At 45.9% G+C, this 26,068-nt stretch overlaps 1 protein-coding gene across 1 annotated transcript in view; it reads right to left on the bottom strand.

The window, feature by feature from the left end:
• LOC308324213 (centrosomal protein of 112 kDa-like) overlaps nt 1–26,068 on the bottom strand; it is a 57,410-nt gene that overhangs the window by 7,426 nt on the left and 23,916 nt on the right. The window contains exons 3-4 of the mRNA XM_080776205.1: nt 17,567–17,656; nt 1,390–1,491 (exon numbers count right to left, since the gene is read on the bottom strand). Coding sequence (XP_080632331.1) covers nt 1,390–1,491; nt 17,567–17,656 — 192 coding nt within the window. The remainder of the gene's footprint in view (nt 1–1,389; nt 1,492–17,566; nt 17,657–26,068) is intronic.

Below are 26,068 nucleotides of genomic sequence, written 5' to 3'. Positions count from 1 at the left end.
TTCTGTACTTCTTAGTTAGACCAGTTTGACCTGAGATCAGATTCTAAAAGATGTCTTCTACATCCTGACAGTTTTCTGAAAAAGCTATGTTTCTATATGTCAGTCGTTCTTGGATTTTTCTAAAATAGCAGACCTACATTTTCATAGCGCTCTATGAGCTTGTAGATCTTCTATTTTTCAATAGCTAAAGCATAGCATAATGCCAACACCAAAAGGGGTTCCCGCGCCCCAAAATGGGTTAGACCAGTTTTGTAGTTGAAGCCCCGGCCTAAACGTATAGGCATGGCTGACGTTTGTTACCGAAAGTCCATCTAACAGGAGACCACAAGGGGATGAGGTGAACTCCAGTGGAAAAGAGGTGTCATTCACTGCCAACATTTTGGGCCTTTGAACATTATAGTGATTTACATGTGTTGGTGATTACTATTGTGTTATTGGTTGGTGATTACTATTGTGTTATTATTTGTATGCCGATGTTGATCAATTGAATACTGTACATTCAATTATATAGGGCCACAATGGGAAGTCCCCTGCAGGAATTTGTGGTGTTATCCTTTCAGGCTAAATGTCTGACTGTACCTCGTGAGAGAGGGAGAGAGAGAGAGAGAGAGAGAGAGAGAGAGAGAGAGAGAGAGGGACCACTTTGAACTTCCAGACAAGATGGCCTTCATTATTGCCTTATTTGGACGAGAGCCTGTTTGTGTGGTCAGCTCAGGACGGTCTCATTGTGTATTCTAATGAGATGTCATCGTTGGCGTGCCCCGCATCGCTGGCACTGTAGATGAAGGGCCCTGTCTTGAGTGCCGCCTTACCCCCTTTATCCCTTTAACGTCTTTGCCATTTTCTACGATTTTTAAGAATGTTTTTCATGACAGTGAAATATGGCTAGTAAGTTTAGGGATAAGGCGGCGCGCAAGATGGGCCCGATCGGTGTCAGACAGAGACTCTGGTCCTATAGAGCGTCGCAGTCCCAACGACTTTCAGAACAACGAGTGGCCCAGGAATTGAATCCCAATGCATTTTTCCCATAGACATTTCAAACCGTATTTATTTAAAGACCTTTTAAGCGTCGTACGAAGCCACACACAATATTTTGGACCAAACAAATAATTACAAAGAAGAAAACCAACAAAAATGTGTTGTAACCTGCCGTTTTTTTCTACTTTCTAATTCTTTGTTTGGCCTGAAAAATTGTGTTTGTTGTCATGATTTGTCACGACAAGAGTTGTCTTTGTCTGCGGCGTAAACGTCTTTAAATAAATACTTTCTGAAAAGTGTATGAGGAAAATGAACGGGGGATTTCTTTTCCGGGTCTCTCGAGGGGGCGGGACTGCGACGCTCTATAGTCATAACGCTTTCACACAGGTGATGGTCGTTAGTCCTTATTACCTGAGCTTTCAGACAGGTGATGGTGTCTTCTAGTTGCTGTCTGCTCTCTGCTGGCATTAAGCCTTTGATCTTCACCTCACACTGCTGTCTCACTGCCGTCACCTGGAGAGAGAGAGAGAGAGAGAGGTAGGTTAATACTGCTGTCTCACTGCCGTCACCTGGAGAGAGAGAGAGAGAGAGAGGTAGGTTAATACTGCTGTCTCACTGGAGGAGAGACAGACAGGACAACCACACACTTTAAGCATCTCATTGGAGGGCTGTGGACAGTTCAGAAGCCTGCCTACCAGTGACATCATACTATAGATGCACATTAGATGAACGGTATAAGGACAATTCCTATGCCTTCCACGCGGAAGGTTGTGGGTTGGAACCCTGCCTGGGGTCGACGTGGGCATGCGGTCGCAGTGGCTTCCTATAACGCCAAATAAAATGGGTTCAGATCATCTGAGCCAAGAGTCTCCTGAGGAGGCGCGTCTGAAGCCTGTCCTGGACGGGGTTGTCCGGACATGGAAAACAAATCCCATTCAATTCAAAGAGGCTTTTACTGGATAAGTGGGACAAAACAATCAATGAAATGCACGTGAAGACGTGTGTAAACATGAACTGTGTTACACTGCAAGAGAGTGATCTTACAAATCCATAGGACATGTGTGTGTGTCTCTCATCTCTACAGGTCTGCAGCAGCCCTGGCTTGTCGCACCGGCGCCACCTACAGGTCAACGAAGGCTACGGCATGGATCTGCCTGTCTGTCTGTCTGTCTGTCTGTCTGTCTCTCTCTCTCTCTCTAGGGTAAATTAAAATTACACTCCACTAAACCCAGTCCGATTACCGAAGTTTGAAAAAACGTTTGGTTTGTGGAACCCCCCCCCATCAACCCCCCGCCTTTTGCACTCACGCAAACGCACCCAAACAGGATTTACAGTAGTACAGTAAAAGTGTTTACTGCAACTTTGAAAATAATTACGGAGGGGGACGAACTATAAGTTTGTGGCTGAATAGCTTTAACATACGGCAGTCAGACTAGGGCTGATGTGGAAAAGTCAAGGAGCCACAATTTGCACCCACATATTTCAAGGTATTTCAAGGTATAAGAGCCACTTCAAAGAGGCCTAATGTCTTTGACAGAGTATAGGGAAAGAAATTACTCTTTACTGTTTTCAGGGCATCATGTCATACTACTTTAGCTATTGAAAAATATATTGTTGAAAAATCGTACAAAAGAATGGTGCAAATACTTCAATATATATATTCTTTCAGAGCGAACGTTTTTAACTCAAATCTTTGCTTCTGGGCATACCTTTGGTTTGCCAGCGTCAGAGTTTTGTATTCTGTACGGGCATGCAACGACCGGGAGCCAATGAAGGGAGCGGAGCAGGGGGGGAGACATGTGAGAATTTTGGCTGGTTGAAGACCAAGCGAGCTGCGGCATTTTGGATCAGTTGGAGAGTGCGCATGCATGCCAGTATAGGCCAGTATAAGGAGGGAGTTACAATAGTGAAGTTTTGACATGACATGTTGTCTGGATAAAGAGCTGGGCTGACTCCTCTGGGTAATAGTGAAGTTTTGACATGACATGTTCGACTGTTATAGACTAGACTAGAGTGTAAACCTATACAGGATCGAGTGACGGCCGTATAACGTGTGCTTTGAACGAGAGCTGACTGTCCAGGACAACACCAACAAGTTTTTTCCTGCTGGTTTTGGGGCAGAGGATACCAAGGCACTGTCTATGGAGATAGTTACTGTAGCTCCCGCGTGGTGGGGCAGGGCTTGGGAAAGAAGAGAGGCTCAGTATTGTCTGGGTTCAGCTTGAGGTGGTTATAGAAGACATATCCAACTGAGTAAAAAGTATTGAGAATTGAAAACACTCCAGTGAAGTCAAAACAAATAATAATAACACATACGTATAGTTATAGTTTCCAGTTCCACCCCATGCACACCGCCCAGTTTACAGGGAACGTTAGAGAGAAATCCACTCCACCTTCTCTTCTTCTCTCCCCTTTTTTCCTAAAATAATTTTCCTGTTGTGGATTTAACTGATTGTTCCGCGGCGGCGGCGGCGGCGGCGGCTAATTAATCTCCCTGAGCAGAATGAAAGGGGTTTTGGGAGGCACTTCAAAGCCACCGGCCCGCCACTAGAAATGATCCCAACGCAGCGCGCCGTGCTTTGTCTCCGCACAGCGTGCTGGAGATTAGGACCAACGCTACTTTTGCCAATTTTCTCTGCTCCCTCCCTCCCCTCCCCTCCCTCCTCCCGTTCGCTTCAAAGTGTTGAGCCAATCATGTCGAGGGGCGAGAGTCCATCAATTTACCCTCTCTCTCTCTCTCTCTGTGTGTGAGAAAAGATTCAGGGGTCCTTTGAGTGACCTTTCCAAATAAATGGTGCACGGTAATGAAGTACATGTACTGCATTCGAGTACCGTTAATGTAACAGTATACAGTGTACTTTACATGTAGTATTTGTTTGTTGTTTATGACTTTTCTACTCCACTACATGTTGCACTTTTGACATTATAGATTTCTAGGAAGGTGTCTTGAAACGTTTTGGAATGCCTTTTGAATTTGTTTTTAAAACATAACATTATAAATAGTATAAAACAAAATGCACTTTGCGATTTGTACTTTTTTAAGCATTTTTTTTGAATACTTAAAGGTGCAATATGTATAGCTTTCCTCTCCTATACCCAGGATTTGAACCCAGGTCTACCACTGAGTCAATAGAGCCATGCTCAGGAGAGAAATTGAATTTGGACCTCTTGTATTTCCTTCTTTATTTTTTCTTCCTTTTCTTTTACCTTCTGATAACCCATTGTTCAAAGAATAAAGGAGAAACAGCGCCCTGTTTTCCTTTGAAGTCAACAGTCTGTCTCGAGAGACTATACCCCATTAGCACCTTGTACCATGCTACAAAAGCTGCCAACGCAACTGCATATCAATGGTCCATTTGTTTTCGTTCAAATTCATTCGTTTGTTTTCTACTTTTGTGTGTTTGCGTGTGTAAAACTCTCATACTAGACTATCAGCTGTTCTGTGCGCAAGTGCGTGCGTGTACGTGCGTGCACGTGACGTCATTAAAATGCCGTGGTACCGAGAAAATATCACCATTACACCACTGCATACAATACCATGTTAGTAGCCTTTGCAGTACGAAGGAATAATCACCATTACACAGAGTACTTCAGTACCACCACAGTAACAAGTACATGTCATGGGGCCTTCAGTACTTCAGTCCTACCACAGTAACAAGTACACAGGCCTTCAGTAATTCAGTCCCAACACAGTAACAAGTACATGGGGCAGAGTACTTCAGTACCACCACTGTAACAAGCCTTCAGTACTTCAGTACCAACACAGTAACAAGTGGCAACGAAAAGAAGCCTTCATTATGAGTGTCCAGGAGTCACAGAGCCGCGGGGAGCGTTCCATCTCTATGTATAGCCACTTCGGCAGTCATAACAAAATGGCCGGCCAAGACAAAACACACTCCACTACCTCAGACCAAGGCAACAAACAATGGTTGAATAAACACCAGCTTCCAAACCCGACCGCTCTCGAGACTGTGACTTTCTGCAAGATTCTTCAAAAGCCCCAAAGCGCTTTCCCCCCTTCAGCTCCACATTCCTGGTGCATGTACAGTATGTACAGTATATGGCGCGGCCACCACCGCCGCGGCAATGAGAGATCCCATCCCGCTCTCGGGGCTAAATTACAAGCTCCCCTTGTGGCAAATCCGGCCTCCGTGTTTTCCATCCCATACATTAGAACGGGGCAGGGCTATAGTCTGAGCCCTGGTTACTGTACGTACAGTCAGGAGCTTGATCACACCAGACAAGCCATGAATGATGGCTCTGTGTGTAATGTGTATGTGTTGTGTGTGTGTGTGTGTGTGTGCGTGTGTGTGTGTGTGATGTTGGCTTTACTTAGAACAGTGGCTCTCAACCGCCACATTGATGTATATATTTGCCCCCCCGCATCCCCCCCCCCAAAAAAAAATTCGGAAACATTTGGCGCCAGGGAGACCCCCACAAGAGAAGGTTTTGTCAAGCCCCGAAAATAGCAAGTTTCTAATTTGGGCAGAGGAGAGGAAGGCCCCCTGGAACCTCTCCAAGCTATAAGAGGACCCCCATGTGGGGGGAAACCCCAACGGTATACTGTAGGTCTGAGAGGTATAGCAGTCAACCACATGTTGCCCACCTGGGCACCCTGCCCGGTGGTTCCACAGCAGCTGTCCCTCATCAGGGTCACTCACAGACAGACAGACAGACAGACAGACACAGAGACAGAGACAGAGACAGAGACAGAGACAGAGACAGAGACAGACAGACTCTATTAAAACAACATCTGATTAATGGCTTGCTTCTGGACTTCAGCTCCGTTCTGGCATTTAACCGTTGAATGTTATTGTTGTAACGAGAACAGATTGTGGTTGTGTTTTTTTCTCTCTCTCTCGCCCATTTGTGCTGTGCCGGTGAATGTGATGTGATGTTCCCAGCGAGGGTTAAAACTCCAGGTAAAGGCCCGGAGAGAAGAAAATCTACAATTTGCATTTGCTGTGTCTCTCTATGCCTATCAGCCATTATAAAATACCCGGTATAACCTGAGACTTCTTGTGGCTTACAAACACAATTTTTCGGGGCCAAACAAAGAATTACAAAGTAGAAGAAAACGGCACTTTTTTGTTGTTTTGTTTTCTTTGTAATTATTTGTCTGGTCATAAATATTGTGTGTGTTGTCATGATTTGTCACGACAAGAGTTGGCTTCGTACGAACGACGCTTAAAAGGTCTTTAAAGAAATACTTTTTGAAATGCCTATGGGAAAAATGCATTGGGATTCATTTCCTGGACTGCGACGCTCTATAGGCTCCAACGCAGCCTGACAGCATTCGGCACGTTCGGATCCGTTCCCGACAACCTTTGCCGAGTGTCACGCCCCGTCTCTCCCTCTCCCTCTCTCTCTCCCACATTTCCTGTCTATCTACTGTATGCTATCAATAAAAGCTAAAACAATATCTTTTAAAAGGTCTGGGAAAACTTCCATAATACATGTGTGAAAGTGACTTATTCTCATTCAACATTTCCGTATACGGTTAAAAAGGCGTGTGTTTTTTTTTCTCCCTAGGTGGCACATGTGACCGTGAGGGACTGATGTGCGTGTTTGTTGTGTGCGGCGTGTGTCTGTCTGCCGGGCGCCTCTCGCTCCTCGCCGCCGCGCTATACCAGACAGATGTTTTGGGCTTGCGTTTGAAGAACAAACCGAGCCGCCTCCACACTGTCCTGGCCTTCATGTGTTGTTGTTTTTCCCCTTTGCTTTTCTTTTGGTCATCTGACAGCCTCCAGATGAGAGGCAGAGAGAGGCAGAGAGAGAGAGAGAGAAGCATGCTACACTATACTCTTTGGAAAAAAAAAAGCCTCCAAAACTCACAGTCTGAAAGGACTTTTCTAAAAGATAAATAAATAAAACACATTCACTTTTCATCTTCACATCTTTTTTATTTTCTCCCCCTCAGAGCTTCATGAAGAGATTAGATTTCTTCCTCGTTGCACCGCTTTTTTTTGAAGGCTGGGGAGAAACACAAGTCTTTTTTGACTATTCATCATCTTAAAGTGACACCATTTCATCTAAATATAGGTTCCTCTTTCAAGGGGGCTATAGTTTGACTTCCCCTGCCGCTGCGTGGCGTGCGTGCGTTTTGGATTCTGTCACGCGGCCGTGAAGTTTGTGACAGCTGCCAAGCGCAGAGGAGAACAAGGCATCGCCACTTTGAACGCTCGAAATGAAGTTTGTCATGTTCTTCTGGAGCGCTTGATGTATGCTAATGAAGTGTGTGCGTGTGTGTGCGTGTGCGTGTGTGTGTGTGTGTGTGTGTGTGTGCGCGTGCGTGTGTGTGTTGACATGCACGTGTGTGCGGTTGGGTGGTGGCGGTACAAAACACAAACAAATCCAAACCATGCCACTCGCAAAGTTGTCACTCTGCCCAAGCTGACACACACACAGTTCAGCAAGGAACCCTTTATAAATTCTAAAACGCTTTGCTGCAAAATGTGTGTGTGTGTGTGTGTGTGTGTGTGTGTGTGTGTGTGTGTGTGTGCCTGACTGCGCTCGTGCGTGTGGAGGATATAACGATAATCCACTTCACAGAAACAGGTAAAAAAAGGAAAGAAAAAGACAGGAAGAGATTAGAAGTGGGAACAGATCTCGGTGAAGCGGATTGGTTAGTGGCTGTTTATGTAGCGTGTGCCTCACCAAAAAGACAGCATGGACGTGTGTGTGTGTGTGTGTGTGTGTGTGTGTGTGTGTGTGTGTGTGTGTGCGTGTGAGTGAGCGAAAGTGTGTGTGAGTGAACGCAAGTGTGTGCGTGCGTGTGTGCGTGGGTGCACCACAGAAGTTTAGGTGGCCTACATTTCTAACTCCGTCCACCACATCAATATTGACAACAAACAAACACAACTGTATATGCCCTTCACCCAGTTGCCTATAAGTCACGTCAGGGAATGCGGCTCTGAAACGTATATAGGGTCCATGACAGTACAGTTACAGTACAGTAAAGTACCTGCCGTTATCCTTATGTATTTATACCAGGAGCCCGTATCGTATCATCATACGATGAGCCTCCTCGACACTCTGCTCCTGCACCCCTGTTTTCAAGGAGAATGTAGTAAAAAAAATAAAAGAAAAACAACACTGCTGCGAGGTGCAAGATGCTGATCGGCCATTTTAGAGCGCGGTTGTGTGTGTGTTGTGTGTGTGTGTGTGTGTGTGTGTGTGTGTGTGTGTGTGTGTGTGTGTGTGTGTGTGTGGGGGGGGGGGGTAGCCTGCGAGGGCCCTGGAACACTGAGGCAGAAAACATCTGTGTGAAGTCTGGGGCGAGAGGATCCCGTTACAAACGCACGTCTTGGCAGATAAAGTAGGGCAACATCGCTGTGAGGAGGCCCCCGATAAACATGCACGCGCACACACACGCACGTACGCACACACACACACGCACGTACGCACACACACACACACACACACCCCTGCCTCAGGTGAGAGCAGATATTTGTATACTGTACCCCGCCAGCAATCTATCAGTGTGCGGTGCAGTGTGCTGAGGTGTGGTGCAGTGCAGTGCAGTGCAGTGCAGTGCAGTGCAGTGCAGTGCAGTGCAGTGCATTGCAGTGCACCAGGGGGATGTGTGGGCTCACAAACATTTTCAGCTCAAGACGCAAAAGAGAAATTTGCTGTCTTGCCGCGACCCACACGTGCAAAAAATACATGAATTAATCACTCACGCCCTACAAAATAAGCCATCTATACTGTACAAGATCACATTGCACTGCAGCACACTGCGCAGCAATAAGGACAAACCTGTGCCACTGCATGTGCAACAGTCCAGATCTGACAGTCCAACTCTTTCTGGAAATTCTGGGCAACATCTGTCTTCACACGCATTGTTTTTGTAAGCACAACTAAGTGCCCCGCATGGAACTATATAGGGAAATGGAATGCTGGGTTACGTTTGGTCTGCTTGTTGCTGCTCGTCAACCTCCCTACATGTTCACGTCTCCCCACATGTGCGTCCCCCTTCGCTGCATGGCTTCCAGTTGTTGCCCGAAAACCAGTTCAAAACACCTCGGAGAAGGCCTAAAACGGTTAAAGCAGTGGTTCTCAAACCAGTGGTCCGGGGACCACCGGTGGTCCTTGAGGGGGTTCCAGGGGGGTCCCCATGATGATGGAGAGTTGGTAACCAATCACTGCGTGAAAAAGAGGAGTTAACGGGTAATTATAGGCACTGTATTTTCTCGTAAACCTCAAGTTTAGCAGACATATACCGTTAATATACGGTAATATACAGGTGTGATGGTACAATTCGGGAGTTTACCGGAGTTTGTTGGACAGTTTAACGGGAGTTTCCTGTAATATACACACATCCGTATTCCATGGCTTTTGCGCAGTGCAAATTAGATATTATTAGATCTTTAACATCTTGAGAGTGTAACAATGCAACTAAAATAATGTAACTCTTTTGGTTTCATTTCACGCTCTCAAGAGTTACATTATCGTTTAACGTTTGCATTCATTAATTTACAAGACATCTACACAATTAGAGAATGTACAGAAGAATTGGTATTTTGATGACAACGGCAACAAAATATTCTTTAGTTTGGGGTCTGAGAGGCTAAATGTCATCAAATGGTGGTCCGTTGTTCAAATGCTGAATACAAAACCACACCGTGGTAACTGAGTGGTACAACTCCTCTCTCTCCCCCCTCCTCTCTCTCTCTCTCTCTCTCTCTCTCTCTCTCTCATTAGCAGGTGTTATGGCTGAATTTCGGACAATAAACGCATGAGACAAGTTCCCTTGTAGATCATTCTTTATTTAACGTGCACTCCAGTATACACGGACGCTACTGGCTCGCAGGCCGTTCCTCCCAAGAAGCATAACATAACAATCACAGAGGTATACCTTATATACAGTCTTAGTCCCACCCACAAGGCGGACCAGAATGAGAGCAGACAGGATGGGGAGGTGAATAAGCAAAGGACCATTTGTTTACACACAAAGGAAGAGGAAGGGGGGGGGGGGGGGGGGGTGGGACGGAACAGGTGAGAAGGGAAGGGGGGGGACTTGCTCTCCCAACATGGACAGGAAGAGACGGGGGTTGTGAGGTGGAGGTGTGGAGAGGATCTAAGTGACAACCGCCAAATGTTGCCCACAGATCACAGCATGGTTACAGCATGGTTCAGTGTTCCAAGGCCCGTCTAGACTAATTTAGTGTATTCAATTAGCTTCAAATGAGCTTTGATGATGGAAATTCCTCGTCAAATCCTTCCTCTTGTTAATTAAAACAACAGCTTAATTAAACAATAATTTGAATTTTCCATCAATATCAAAATAATACATCATAATACATTTGAACAAAATACATTGTAAGCATGGTTTAAGCAGCTGCGTCAATGCGATTTTTTTGTTGAACTTTTGTGCATGTTGTCGTGAAGTTCAGTCCTCGTTCTCGAGCAGCTTCACATAACTTCTCAAGTCAACTTGTAATTGTAGCAATACATAACTTCAAGTCAACTTGTAATTGTAGCAATACTTTCCATAAAGTTATGTGCAGTGTCTATGTCCCCACATTTATAGACAAACTACACATACTCCTCTATTTTTTTTATTTTTTTTTTTAATCCTGTAGGCTTAACAATCCAAATCTTATCTAATTTACAAAGGATCCAAGAAATCCCTAAAAATGATACTAATACAGTACCCTGTTGATTTAGCACGGCAAACTATAACATAACAAATAGCCCAGAGAACATCATATATTCCAAACAATATTTTCTTTCCAGGTATTGCATTAGCTTTTTTAGCAACAAACTGGCATGCTGCAGGTGTCGATTTTCACACCTTACACCTACCTACCTTAACTGAAGGAAAGAAGTTAACATGGTATAGACATTATTTTCCATTTCATCCTATGAGTCAGGTCATCTTTGGTGTGCCTGATTTTGGTTAGGAGATTTTGTACTTGGTAATGTTATTTTCTATATAACACAATTTACAATTTACACAATACAATTGTTTTAACAACACAGATCAATCCCACTGCCTCTCACTGTTGACAGCTGTAATGGGACACTTTTCCCCTGGCTGCATCGGCGGCCATCTTCTGATAGGGGTGTGTGTGTGTGTGTGTGTTGTTGAGGCGGTGGGCAAGTCACATGCTGCTACTTTTTAGCAGACTTACGAAAAGTGTCTTTCCATTTCCATTTCACCTTCTTTTTCTTCCCATCGGGATCGGAAAATAAAGGCATCTTTCTGGCCTTAGATTTAAGGAATGGAGGCGTGAACCTCTCCTTTCCTGCCAACTCTGACAGTGCGTGTAAAAACTTACAGAACGCAACTGCCGGTACTTTGGTCGTCCTCCCCTTCATTTGCCGGCCCGCCGGAACCTTCTCATGGCGCATGAGTGTGTGGACGAGTAGACTCCCGGCCACACCCTCGACGTCCGTCGCTGCTTTGACGATTAGGGTCATGTAGGTAGGCTCCAGGGCCTCCGAAGGAGATGTCCCCTTGTCCTTGACGTCTTCCGCTGGCCCGTCTCCGGTCCCGAAAAGGTCCGCCCCTGCAGTCAGGAGCCTTCTTGCGCTGTGCACAGGAGACGTCCCCTTGTCGTCGACGTCTGTCGCTGGCTGCTCTGCTCCTGCTGGTTCTGGTTCTGTTCTCCCCACCTCGATGTCCGACGATTTCCTCCCGGCTGAAGGCTGTGGACCGTCCGCACGGGCTCCCGCAGGCACCGTCTCCTCTCCGTCTGGGCATCGACTGGCCTCCATGCAGCCCAGGTCGAGAGTCAGAGGCTGTGGACCGTCCGCACGGGCTCCCGCAGGCACCGTCTCCTCTCCGTCTGGGCATCGACTGGCCTCCATGCAGCCCAGGTCGAGAGTCAGAGGCTGTGGACCGTCCGCACGGGCTCCCGCAGGCACCGTCTCCTCTCCGTCTGGGCATCGACTGGCCTCCATGCAGCCCAGGTCGAGAGTCAGAGGCTGTGGACCGTCCGCACGGGCTCCCGCAGGCACCGTCTCCTCTCCGTCTGGGCATCGACTGGCCTCCATGCAGCCCAGGTCGAGAGTCAGTGCCCGCTGCGAAGACAAAGGAGACCTCCGAGGAGCCAGCGGTCCGCTCTCTGCCCTTGGAAGTTCCTCCATACGATCCTCCAGTTGTCTCTTCCTCCATCCACCTTGAAAATACTTTTTTGTGGCGGTCATTACTGACTTTTTTTTACTAATTTTCTTCTCATATTTTGCAACCATCTCTTTCTTTTCTGTGGCCGAAGGGGCACTTTTTTTATTCCCCATATTGAAATACTGTCAGATAAATGCTTTACAATACATACAGAGATCTAGTCTATTTAACACGGTTTTCTTAAATGCAACACGGTATTGTGTTGTCTTGCTTGACGTTCTTTTCTTTACTTAAAGCAAGCACTGTATCTTTATGTCATTCTGTGACGACAACAAATTGTATGTTGCCAACAGTTAAACAAGGTGTCTTTGTGCTTTCAACTTAAAGGTCTCTTTTCTTTACTTTAAAGCAAGCACTGTATCTTTATGTCATTCTGTGACGACAACAAATTGTATGTTGCCAACAGTTAAACAAGGTGTCTTTGTGCTTTCAACTTAAAGGTAATGCAAGCACGGTACTTTATGTTGTTTTAAAACAAGGTTCTTTGTGCTGCTACTTGACTTAATGCAAAACAAGGTCTCTCTTTATGTTTTACAAACTTGACTTATGCAAGGTCTCTCTTTTCTTTTTTTTTTTTTTTTTTTCTACTAGGCTAGATTTTATACAATAGGAGATAGGTTTTGCAAAATATGAGAATTAGCACTTAAATTGTCTGGAAAACTGGAAGGTTCTCACCGTTTCAGTGTAGCCACAGGGTTTTTTTAAATCCAGGCGTTGAAACTCCATAGATGCAGACTCTTCTGTAGATCTGTCCTTTGGAGCCGTTTCGTTGAGATCTGTCCTTTTGGAGCTGTTTATCTTCCGGAGTTTCAGACGACACAGGATCCCACTTCTAGACACCAAATGTTATGGCTGAATTTCGGACACTAAACGCATGAGACAAGTTCCCTTGTAGATCATTCTTTATTTAACGTGCACTCCAGTATACACGGACGCTACTGGCTCGCAGGCCGTTCCTCCCAAGAAGCATAACATAACAATCACAGAGGTATACCTTATATACAGTCTTAGTCCCACCCACAAGGCGGACCAGAATGAGAGCAGACAGGATGGGGAGGTGAATAAGCAAAGGACCATTTGTTTACACACAAAGGAAGAGGAAGGGGGGGGGGGGGGGGGGTGGGACGGAACAGGTGAGAAGGGAAGGGGGGGGACTTGCTCTCCCAACATGGACAGGAAGAGACGGGGGTTGTGAGGTGGAGGTGTGGAGAGGATCTAAGTGACAACCGCCAAATGTTGCCCACAGATCACAGCATGGTTACAGCATGGTTCAGTGTTACAAGGCCCGTCTAGACTAATTTAGTGTATTCAATTAGCTTCAAATGAGCTTTGATGATGGAAATTCCTCGTCACAGGCAACAGCGCCCCTACTGCTACTCATTATATGATGCTCATAGATACGTGAACGTCACATACACGGACAAAGCTGTTCCTTGGAGTGGTTGCACCACTCAAAAAATGGGCCTAAAAGACAGTCAAGGGGAAAGGTACCCTTTTTTGCTTTCAGGACATGATCCAACACTACACCCCTTCCCCCACACACACTTAGCATAGAATGTCTGACGCTCCCTTCAATGCCACATAATATACCCAACCATGGCCAACGCCCCGAGCCAGTGATTGTGGATTAGTTGTACGTATAGGGAGGTCCAGATCATTTCAAATGATCGGAATTGGATCGGGAGCAAAAGAAAATGTGATCGGGACATCCCTATAGTATGTCAATATTATATCCGTGTCATGAAATTAGACTGGATATTGTCTGTGATTTGGGATATTGTACTATTGTGATATGTTCTATAAACATATAAATATTGGATGGGCAAAAAATCGGTATCGGCATATAGCCTACTTGAAAATCAAATGATCGGAATCAGGTCGGGAGCAAAAGATGGGCCCATTTGGTTCCATTTGTACACTCTCAAGAGTTAAATTAACTTTGATTTTACAATATAAATTGGGGTCCCAGAGATGGAAATGCCATTAAAGGACAACTTTAGTTTTTTTCAACCAAGGTTCATGTTTCGAGCATGGGGCTAAATATGTATTATTTTACAAAATGTTATGGAGATTTATTATTATATAGTCCTACTAGACCCCAAGAAATTACATCTGGCCACAAAAGATCACAGGATCTATTGAATGTGAAAAACTGACATATTGAGCCTATACACAGTATAAGCCTTCCCCCAGTAGGCTACCTTCACATTCAGTAGAGCCTGTGATCTTCTGTGGCCAGATGTAATTTCCTGGCGTTTATTAGGACTATAGTAAACCATAAAAAAATAAATCACCATAAAATTGTATAAAAATATACATATTTAGCCCCATGCTCGAATGCCCCCGCCCCCCTGTCAAAAACAGCTAAAATCCCTAAAACGAAAGAAAGCAGCGAATGAAAAAAGATTAACACTCATCTTTTACTTTCTCTAATAACGACCTAAAACATGAACCTTGGTTGAAAAAAAACGAAAGTTGTCCTTTAAACGGGGAGACTATGATATGTATGTCAAACTGAGGGGTCCTTGAAATCAAACAGGTTGAGAATCACTGCTACAGAGCCGTAAAGATCTTCTCTTATGGGGGTCCCTGGAATATCTTTTTAAATGGGGGGGTCAATTTGAGGGTCCTTGACATGAAACAGTTTGGGAACCACTGCCCTAGCACTCCTCATTTCCATCCACCACCACTTGTTTTGATAGATACGCAGATGTTTGTTGCTAAAGTGTTCACACATGCTCTGTGTTTATGTGTTATTCAGACATATACAGAATAATGCTTGCTTGCCAAAAAAAAAACTGTATGTTATTTAGATAGCATGTTGTTTAGACAAAAGGCTAGGTTTGATGTTTTCCTGGTATCCCTAGTTACGTAGTTTGTAGCATTTAACATTTTCTCTGCACTTGCTCATGTTTACTTGAGTCAGTTGTTGACATCCTGGGACGATTCTGAACCTAAATCCCACTGCAGTGACGGCCGGGAGGATGAGTTCACATTATTCTCGCTGGCTTCAAACTCAACCGAGCCAGCCCGAGGCACCGTGAAAAACGTCGGCCTCTACATACCTTGCTTACAAGGACAAGCTTAACTTTGAGGAAAAGGAGCGTTACCTGAACAAAATCAAGGATATTGACGGTCTCGACCCCTATGAACACACTGACTGAACAGAGGATTCGATCTTCTACCACCACTAATGCGACTACATTTAATGCTTGTCCTTGTAAGGTATGTCGAGGCCGACGTTTTTTCTTCCCATCCTGGTGTTGGCTCACTGTGTTGTCGCCAGGAACGAGCTGTTGAACTCCCTCTGGTGTTTTAAAATTAGAATGCAAACGGATGGTCGCTGAACGTAAACGAAGCAGAACTGCCTGCGAAAATGGCGGCCGCTACCACGTGACACATATGTTAACGCCCCCTCCGGGAGATTTTGGCAGACCCTATATGGACCCCCATGCAGCCTATGGAGGTCTGGAGGACCCCCATAGGATATAGAGCGTCGCAGTCCCTCCCCCTTTCAGAACGACGAGTGGCCCCAGGAAATGATTCTCCGTTCATTTTCTCCATAGGCTTTTCCAAAAAGTATTTATTTAAAGACGGTTATACGCAGCGGACAAAGCCAACACGGATCGTGACAAAATCATGAAAAGAAACTATACAATATTTTTGGGCCGATCAAATAATTAGAAAGAAAGAAAATAAATAAGGCAGGCGACAACACTATTTGTTTTCTTTTTCTTCTTATAAATGATTTGATCGGCCCCAAAACATGTGTTTATTGTCATGATTTGTCACGATCCAGGCTATAGAGCTATGGACCCCCAGGCTATAGAGCTATGGGCCCCCAGGCGAGGAAGCTCTGCCATGGAGGTATGGGCCCCCACACAGGCTGCATGCATGCAGGAGGTATAATGATGGAACCCATGCAGGCTTAAGGACCAGAGTTCAGGGTCACCTCCATGCCAGTCAGCGGGAACGGTGCACAGCACAGCGCCACTGGGACTGCAGGCCGAGCCCCTCCTGCAGATTTATGATGCACCACACATGATGTGAGAGAGAGAGAGAGAGAGAGAGAGAGACAAAGACACTGCATGCCTTCTGGTTGTACATACCAGGGTACAAAGAACGCGCTCTCCTGTGTGTCAGTGTGTGTACTGTGTGTGTGTGTGTGTGTGTGTGTGTGTGTGTGTGTGTGTGTGAGACTGTGTGTGTGCGCGTGTGTGTGTGTAATCATTTGCTCTTTCTTCTCTGTGTGTGTCAAGGTCAAAGCAGAGACTGATTACAGGGCACTCTGAGGTGAGAGAGAGTGTGTGTGTGTGTGTGTGTGTGTGTGTGTGTGTGTGTGTGTGTGTGTGTGTGTGTGTGTGTGTGTGTGTGCGCGTGCGCGCGCGTGCGTGCACTTGCATTACTATACTTGTGCGGACCAAATGTCCCTACATGCTAACCACACTTTGATGCACAATGCAACTAAATGAGCATTCGGAAATACAAAATAATGTCTCTTTTCTTAGAGGTCTCGCTCACGGTCTTAAGGACTCTTATAGCGAGTCTCTTTCTGCCAGTTTTCCTTGATGTTTTTGAGACCAGCAGCGCACCTGCAGTCAACCCTGAACTGAACAATGAAAGTTTACCCTGTACTTTAGTGTTACAGCTATCTGATTCATACTTATAGTTACACACCAGTGTCATGCGCCAAAAAATAGAAGATTTAGATCGTGCTAGTTTTCGGCTTTAGGCTCATGGGGCGAAAATGACACAAAACCTCAAAGATGGCCTAAAACGGTGACGTCCTCACAAGTATAGTAATACTAACGTGTGCGTCCGTGCGTGCCGTGCGTGTGTGCCGTGCACGAGCGTGCACAGAGGGTTCCCCTCTGATTCCAGTGGGCGGGGTGGCATTCATTCCTGGCCCCCGGCGCTTCACTGGCTCTTGAAGCCGGATCTCAAGGAATTCGGGAAATGTGTGATGGAGGGATATCTGTGACTGTGACCCAGGACAGGCAGGCAGGCATGGGGAGAGATGGTGGTGGAGGGGACATGAGGAGGGGGTCCGCTGTGGGCCCCCCCCCCCTGGAGGGTGTGGCGGGGATGGCGGGGTGAAGGGGCCAAGGGGGCAAGGCACCGAGGGCCCGGGTGAAGGTGGGGGGAGCGTGTGAAAGCATGGGGAGAGAGAGAGAGAGAGAGAGAGAGAGAGAGAGAGAGAGAGACTATAGAGGATGGCAAGAAACAGGAAAGGTATATAGAGGGAGGGAGAGAGGAAGGGTGCTTGGAGGAGTTTGGCAACGACCGTGTGGCTTTGCTTTGAAGTTTCAGCAGAAATGCATTCCATGGATAGAAGAAAATAAAGGATAAACATAGATAGGAACGGGGGGGGGGAGAGAGAGAGAGAGAGAGAGAGAGAGAGAGAGAGAGAGAGAGAGAGAGAGAGAGAGAGAGAGAGAGAGAGAGTGAGAGAGATACCTGTTCCTGGAACTCCAGCTCTTTGCTAAGCAGCTTCTTCTCTGAGGAATTCAGCTGTCTCTGTAGAGTCTCCACCTTCTCCTGCAGAGCCTGGGGGAGGGCATGAGAGAGAGAGAGAGAGAGAAAGAGAGAGAGAGAGAGAGAGAGAGAGAGAGAGATTTTTAACAACTCCTTCTTCACACTATCGATCCCACACTACAATACGGTGCAATTTCTCTGTAGTTATCACATCTACAAACTTGATTCCCACATCATTTATAGATAAAAAAGGACACGTTCATAATACATTTTGGAAGGCCTCCAACAACTCTATATAGCCTAATATTCAAACAATACTCAGTCACACGTCTGACCTCCATCCATTTTTTTCCGTCCTGCATAGATAAATTGAGCGAGAGAACAGACAGACAGACAGACAGGATTACAAAGCTGTGATTCCAGCAGGCCTATATTTTCATTGTACTGTACATACATTGTCTTCTGCGTCTTTGATGATTTGTTTTTATTGCACACTTGCTTTGTCAATGCAAACGCATGTTTCCCATGCCAATACATAGTAAAGCCACTCTGAATTGAATTCAGTTGGATTTGACAGAGAGAGAGAGAGAGAGAGAGAAAGAGAGACTAAGAGAGATGCAGTCAGTGATTAGCCGGTATGTGTATGCGTGTGTGTGTGTGTGTGTGCGTGCGTGCGTGCTAAAAGGCTAATAATAAAGTCATGACATTAATTACTTCGTTAAAAAGCCATGCTCATTTCCAGACAAGCTCAGACGGAGCAGAGTCTCGCTGAGCCTGTCTGGGCCTCTCTCATGACGTCCTACCACCGGGAAGCTCTGTAGTATAGCCTCCGTCATTCATTACCACGGCAGGAGATTCATGGAGGCCACACAGCTGCCCTCAATTTGGCCTCGTTATGCCCTTCAGAAAAGTGCTTTACCTCGGTGGCTTTCAACCTTTTTTTCATATCAAAGGGCCCATCATTTTTTTCCGGCATTTGAGTCACGGACACGGACCATGCCATTCGATGGGATTTAGCCTCTCAGACCCAAAACTTTGAATGTTTTGTTTGTCGTTATAGTTAAGATTTTGTTGCACAGTTTCACGCTGTATTGATTTTGGTGCCATTCGGAGAGATAACGATCAAAATAACAATTATTCTACATGGTCTAATTGTGTAGACTTCTTGTAAATTAGGTAATGCGGATGTTTGACAATATTGCAACTCTTGAGAGCTTCAAATGCAACCCCTTTTGGTGCTTTGAGCATTATGTCATGCTTTATCTGTTGAAAAATAGCAGATCTACGAGCTTGTAGGTCTGCTATTTTTGAAAAGTTGTTAAAATGTGGTGCAAATCTTTGAATATATATTTCAGAGCGAACATTTTTAACTAAAATATTTGCTTCTATAGGGGGTCCCTGGAACAACATATTTTGAGATGGGGGTGGGGTCCGTGGCCCAATACAGATAATTCCTTCACATGAAAAAGGTTGAGCACAACTGACATAGAAACATGGGTTTTTCAGAGAACTATTAGGATTTAGAAGCCTTTTTTAAAATCAGTCCATTTCACCGTTTACTCCTATTATGCTGCTGTAATGTCAACGTTTCCGAGTTTACATGGACCGTTTTTTTGTATACCAACTGTCTTTACCAAATATCGCAGATCTACAAGCTCACAACACTGCAGCGTCGATTAAGACATGCTGGGCTTCAAGTGCTTAAAATAAATCATCCCTTAAGCATTACATTCAATTCGTTTGTTTTTCCCGGGAACTTTGGAATCATTGTTTTGTTTAATGGCCTTGCTGCCCCAGGGCATGTGTAGTCAAAAGATGGACTATACACCAAAGGCCAAGTGGCCTTGTCTCTCTACACAACAATGGAATTCCAGGCCTGTCATTACTTTAAGAGAGAGATTAACCCATTTCGATTCTAAAAATGTCCTTCTACATCCTGACAGTTTTCTGAAAAAAGCTGTGTTTCTATGTCAGTCGTTCTTCCGGTTTTTCAAAAATAGCAGACCTACAAGCTCGTAGCGCGCCACTCGGTGGCGCGCTATGAGCTTGTAGATCTGCTATTTTTCAATAGCTAAAGCATATCATAATGCTAACACCAAAAGGGGTTCCCGAACAAAATGGGTTAAGCACAGAGGAGACTATACTATACTATAATATTTTACTACTGGAGCTGATCAGGGTGTCCATGAAGAATGTAATACATTTTTCTATGCCAGAGAATCGTGGCTCGAGCAAATGGACTGTCGTTACTTTAAGTACCATTTCGAAGTACTTTTATTCACTTGTGTATTGTCCATTTTGCAATAGTTTACATGTAGTGTTTAGTGGCCCGGACTACTGTATACCTTTACTCAAGCAATTACATTTTGAATACAGATCTTTTACTCGTGAAAGAGTATTTGTGACACCAATCTCTCTCTCTCTCTGTGTGTGTGTGTGTGTGTGTGTGTGTGTGTGTGCGCGCGTGTGTGCGTGCACGCGCGCGCGCAGACGGAGGGCTGTTTTTCTCCTCTCGACTGTAACTGATAGCAGTGGAAAGAAAGGAAAGAAAAGGCTCGGTTCCTGCATGCGATGCAGAACCAGATGTGTCAGGAGGAGCGCTGCACATGTGGACGATCCAGCCTTTCCGATAAGTCCACACGGAAAGCAGCCCGGGCATGCATGCTATGCATGCATGTGCATACACACACGCTTACATGCATGCGCATGCATTGGCGGCATGTATATGCAACGCGTCCCTCCACCACACAGACGGTCATGAAAACGTGGACGTAAACACACTCCCGAAACACCCGTTGGTGACAGTCTAGCAGAGACACCATATGAGGGACTATATATAATAACAGTACAGTAGCATTGAGGGGCCCTATCGGTCAGGAACATATATCTCTTGTTATACCGTATAGCGTGAGGCAGATTGACGTGGGCCCATTATAGTTGAATCGACCATTCGTTGTATAAACGGTGTTGCTTGCTGAAAGACAGCTGATCCCTTGTAGATGAGCTCATGGATTAACCCATTCTGAACGGGAACCCCTTTTGGTGTTAGCATCATGCTATGCTTTAGCTATTGAAAAATAGCAGATCTACAAGCTCATAGCGCGCCACCGAGTGGCGCGCTACGAGCTTGTAGGTCTGCTATTTTTGAAAAATGGAAGAACGACTGACATTTTTTAGAATCTGATCTCAGGTCAGAATGGGTTAATCAGACCAGTGTGTGTCCAGTGGAAACCTCGTATGAATCTGATCTCAGGTCAGAATGGGTTAACACACATCATCAGGGTGTGTGACGGTGCGGATGGAGTGGAGTGACCGGGCCAGGTGATGTGATTGATGCGATGGCTCAGGCCCGTCTGCATTAAGGCCCTCCTCCGCCACCGCATTAAACACATGCTGTTGGGCTTTGAGGGTGTCTGTCGGGGTCGGGGTCGACTCCTGGGCAGCACAACAGCAACAATTTAAGAGGGAATTAATTAAGGAGAGGGCTTGTATTGCTACAGTGAAATGACGATACGTCGTCGTTTTATATAAGGGAAAACGAGCGCGCACGTCCACTCGGAAGCACGGTTGCAGGATCACAAGACAGGCACGAAAGAATACATTGCATGCATCGTAGCGCCGTACAGTGCTGTCAACGGTCAACGTTTTATCAACGTCAGAGCGAACACATTGAAAAGGCCGTGACAGCGCGGACAGCTCATGGACGGTGGGTCAAAAAACGGATCACTGCAGCAAATCTTAAGATTCTAAACCTTCTGCTCATCATGAAAACAAACAGAGAGAGTACTGTGTACATGTGCTGTGGTTTCTATGGTATAGTCGGCAACCCTAACTATATTTATAGGCTCTTTGTGGTGTGAATGGAACTCAAACTGCCTTTATTTGGCAGCCGTTTCTGAGCCCGACTGATCCAGTTAATCGGGGTCTTCTCTCAATTAGTCACGATTCTTTTTTTTTCTCATCATGAACCACCCCTGCATCCCTCCATCCAGAGCACTTGTTTACGATTAAACAAAACCTTGCCTCTGATTTCATCATGGGGGTTTTGTTTAGATGGAGATTCAACGGCTCACAGACGACCGGAAGCTTCGCTTTGCTCACGTTGAAGACATGGCGCTTTGCTCACGTTGGAAGACACTGCGCTTTGCTCACGTTGGAAGACATGGCGCTTTGCTCACGTTGGAAGACACTGCGCTTTGCTCACGTTGGAAGACACGGCGCTTTGCTCACGTTGAAGACACGGCGCTTTGCTCACGTTGAAGACACGGCGCTTTGCTCACGTTGAAGATACAGCGCTTTGCTCACGTTGAAGACACGGCGCTTTGCTCACGTTGAAGACACGGCGCTTTGCTCACGTTGAAGACACGGCGCTTTGCTCACGTTGGAAGACACGGCGCTTTGCTCACGTTGGAAGACACGGCGCTTTGCTCACGTTGAAGACACGGCGCTTTGCTCACGTTGGAAGACACGGCGCTTTGCTCACGTTGAAGACACGGCGCTTTGCTCACGTTGAAGACACGGCGCTTTGCTCACGTTGGAAGACACGGCGCTTTGCTCACGTTGAAGACACGGCGCTTTGCTCACGTTGGAAGGCACGGCGCTTTGCTCACGTTGGAAGACACTGCGCTTTGCTCACGTTGGAAGACACTGCGCTTTGCTCACGTTGGAAGACACGGCGCTTTGCTCACGTTGAAGACACGGCGCTTTGCTCACGTTGAAGACACGGTTGCTTTGCTCACGTTGAAGACACGGTTGCTTTGCTGCACGTTGAAGACACGGCGCTTTGCTCATGTTGAAGACAAGGCGCTTTGCTCACGTTGAAGACACGGCGCTTTGCTCACGTTGAAGACACGGCGCTTTGCTCACGTTGAAGACACGGCGCTTTGCTCACGTTGGAAGGCACGGCGCTTTGCTGCACGTTGAAGACACGGCGCTTTGCTCATGTTGAAGACACGGCGCTTTGCTCACGTTGAAGACACGGCGCTTTGCTCACGTTGGAAGACACGACGCTTTGCTCACGTTGGAAGGCATGGCGCTTTGCTCACGTTGAAGACACGGCGCTTTGCTCACGTTGAAGACACGGCGCTTTGCTCACGTTGCGCCAGCTGCTAGCTAACAGAGCAACGTACGCTAGCGAGAGAGGAGCGCACACTTCCTATAACGAAATCAATCTGAACTCATCGAGGGGTTTTGAAAGGCAGAGACAGCGGTAACAAACCCACGCCGACTCCTCTGAAAACCAATAGCGATACCGCCCCCTATATGAAGGAACGTCCCTGAAGTCTTGTGGTTGTTTATTTATTATTTTTCACAATTGTTTTCATCCACCCATTCATTGAATCTATAGATGCCACTATGCGAAGAAGACTTCTCATCGTTTTATATAGCCCAAAACGATGAATCTGAGTTGGACCATATTTAGCTCCGTAAAAAAAAAATGAATGGACAGGCGCGTCACGCCATCGGTTTCCACAGACCGTAAATGAACGCCTTATAATTCCGCAAGCGATTTAAAAAAAGGTAGTTCCCCTGCATGGTGACGCAGCGTTTCTGGGAACTTAGCCCCCCCTCCCCCCCGCCCCTGCTCTGCATGGGTCTTTCATGTGGATATCTGACACACTACTATTCTACACAGTGCAGATGGGGGTATATAAGAGTTCAGCGCTCATCATAGTAGTATTAATAGAAACGCGTCTGGGATGATGACTCTATACTGTACTACGATGGATGATACTGACTCCACACGACAGGTCATAGCTATGGGAGCCTGCCTGGCGTGGATCAGTCTGAACCTTGAACATATTAAGTCATTAGCTGCGGGGGGGGGACGTGACATACGTGACTTATACTGCATGTGGCTCACTTCTGGATATGTCACGGTGACTTTTAGATGATGTCATATTATCATAATACTGATAGGAATCGATGTGGGTGTACGTGGCCTTTTTATTTGATCCATATCCCAGTTGAATTACTGTAGAGTTTGTACCTATATTTATGTCACAACCGCCAGTGTCGTTTTCGTCGACTATAAAACTAAACGAAAGACGTTCGTCGACTGCCTTTTTTTTCACTGACAAAAAACGAAATAAAACCTAAATCAAGACTAAGCTATGACGACTTAAATATATCGACAATATATCGACAGACCTTCAGTGTTCATTTAACTCTGACGCGGCGGCTAAACGCTAAACGCCCGGTGATTCAAACTCGGGTCTACCCCGCGTGAAAGTCCAACATCTCAACCACTAGACCAAAGGGATATATATCCCCTATATGGAACCAGGGGGAGATAATAGACTTCTGAAGGCCATCAGGCATGAGGCTCTGAGCCTCTCTGCTACACACAAACCCCCTTTTTGAAACCCCGTCCGGGTCATGGCACCGAACTCGGGTCTCCCGCGTGAAAGTCAAACATCTTAACCACTATATAGACCAAAGGGATATATCCCCTATATGGACCAGGGGGAGCCACTCTGAGCTATACATAAAGAACAGCTGGATGCTGCTGTGCTGACGCAGCACGACGAACAGAGCATCACTGGCGACCGCGGTCTGCCCCGTCTCTGTCTCAAGGTCTGATTCACTAAAGATAGTCACGTCATAATATCACAGCGCAAACGCGCCCGTCAAGGTCAGCGTCTGCTATTAATTATGCATGTGGCGAAGTGTAAAATGGTGACATTTACAGTATTCCTGTTGGTGATGCGTCTTCGACTGTCAGCCAGGAGCAACGGGAAAGGCATGCTTACCAATGTTTCCATGTGAATAATAGTGACACTCATTCATGTGTTGTTTCATCGCCTCATGCAATGTGGCTTTGGAGACATGTATAGTAACCTATGCTCACCTGGCATTTATACTTGGAATTAAATCTATTCTTTGTGCAAAGATCAACAATGTACGGTAAATGAGTGAAAAGAAACAATCACATTTTTCTGTACTTTTATAGACCATAACAAAAGGCTGCTCTTTATAACCATAATAGTGCCATGTACCAGCTGTGTGTGTGTGTGTGTGTGTGTGTGTGTGTGTGTGTGTGTGTGTGTGTGTGTGTGTGTGTGTGTGTGTTTGTGTGTGTGTGTGTGTGTGTGTGTGTGTGTGTGCGTGCGTGCGTGCGTGTGCGTGTACCACGGAAATGATTGGCTGAGCACGGAATGTGATGTATGATGATAAGAGCGCCCGATTTACAGTAAAGTTCCTGAAGGCCAGACGTTGGAGGGACCAGCGCCCCAGCTCAAAGAGTGACCTTGGTGTCGGTCAAACCACTGGGGTTCCCCTTCGCCTGGAACACTGCCCTCAACTCAGCGCTACATGCATCTCCTCTCCTCTCCTGGCTGTTTTTATCCCCAAACTATTGAAGAAGAGGAAGAGGAGGAGTTATAGCTGCTCTAATGGCTGCCAGGTGGAGCAGCTGTGATCCATTCTGCTCCTCTATCTCGGCCCTATCAGTCTCTGCTTCTCTCCATCTCTGACTCCCCAACGCACGCACGCTCGCAAACACACACACGCACGTGTGTGTGTGTGTGTGTGTGTGTGCTCGCATGCGTGCGTGCATGTAAAACGTCTCCAGATGCGAGCAGTGATATGGTTGAAAAAACCTTGTATCTCCAATGACTTATTTGTGTTTTTGAGGAGCGCAATATAGCCAATCCTATGTCCAGCTTTTAGTGTGCGTGAAAAACACAAACATTGAATGCCATCGATAATGAATGGCCAGTTTTGAGTGTTATAGTGTAAACACAAACATTAAAGAAATTGCGATTGGCGCTCCCTCACTTCACACGGGTGTGTTTTGTCCTATAAATAAACGAGCTACTTCATCACACAAAAGTGTTGCACAAGACTATAATATAGTAAAAAAAAAAAAAAAAAAAGAACTTCCTTCCACGCACTACAGTACGTCCACCGAGTGGCGCGCTACGAGCTTGTAGGTCTGCTTTTTTTGAAAAATCGAAGAGCGACTGACATAGAAGACATTTTTTAGAATCTGATCTCAGGTCAGAATGGAAAACTGTCAGGATGTAGAAGACATTTTTAGAATCTGATCTCAGGTCAGAATGGGTTAATGTCGTGTGCAAGTTGACTGACATCAACGGCACGTGGCAGTGAGGAGATAAAATGTGCAGCAGAGAGTGTGACTGCAGGCTCTCCTGAATTATAATATGACACTACAATACAATACAATACACTACACTGCACTGCACTACACTGCACTGCACTGCACTGCACTGCACTGCACTGCACTGCACTGCACTGCACTGCAATGCAATGCAATGCAATGTAACGCAACGCAACGCAACGCAACGCAACACACTATTATATTTTGAGGTTAGTTTTGAGTTCGGATATAGGAGGAGTCCAGAACATTCTATACTATAAGCTTGCGGTGAAACTATGAGGATGTGCCGATGAGGCATTTCGGCCGATATCGATATCCGATATAATTAATTGCTGTTATGGCCGATAACCAATATTATACCG

Source organism: Protomyctophum bolini (assembly GCF_963924005.1).
Source record: "Protomyctophum bolini genome assembly, chromosome: 11".
NCBI classification, from domain to species: Eukaryota; Metazoa; Chordata; class Actinopteri; order Myctophiformes; family Myctophidae; genus Protomyctophum; species Protomyctophum bolini.
This window is presented reverse-complemented; position numbering and strand designations above follow the sequence as displayed.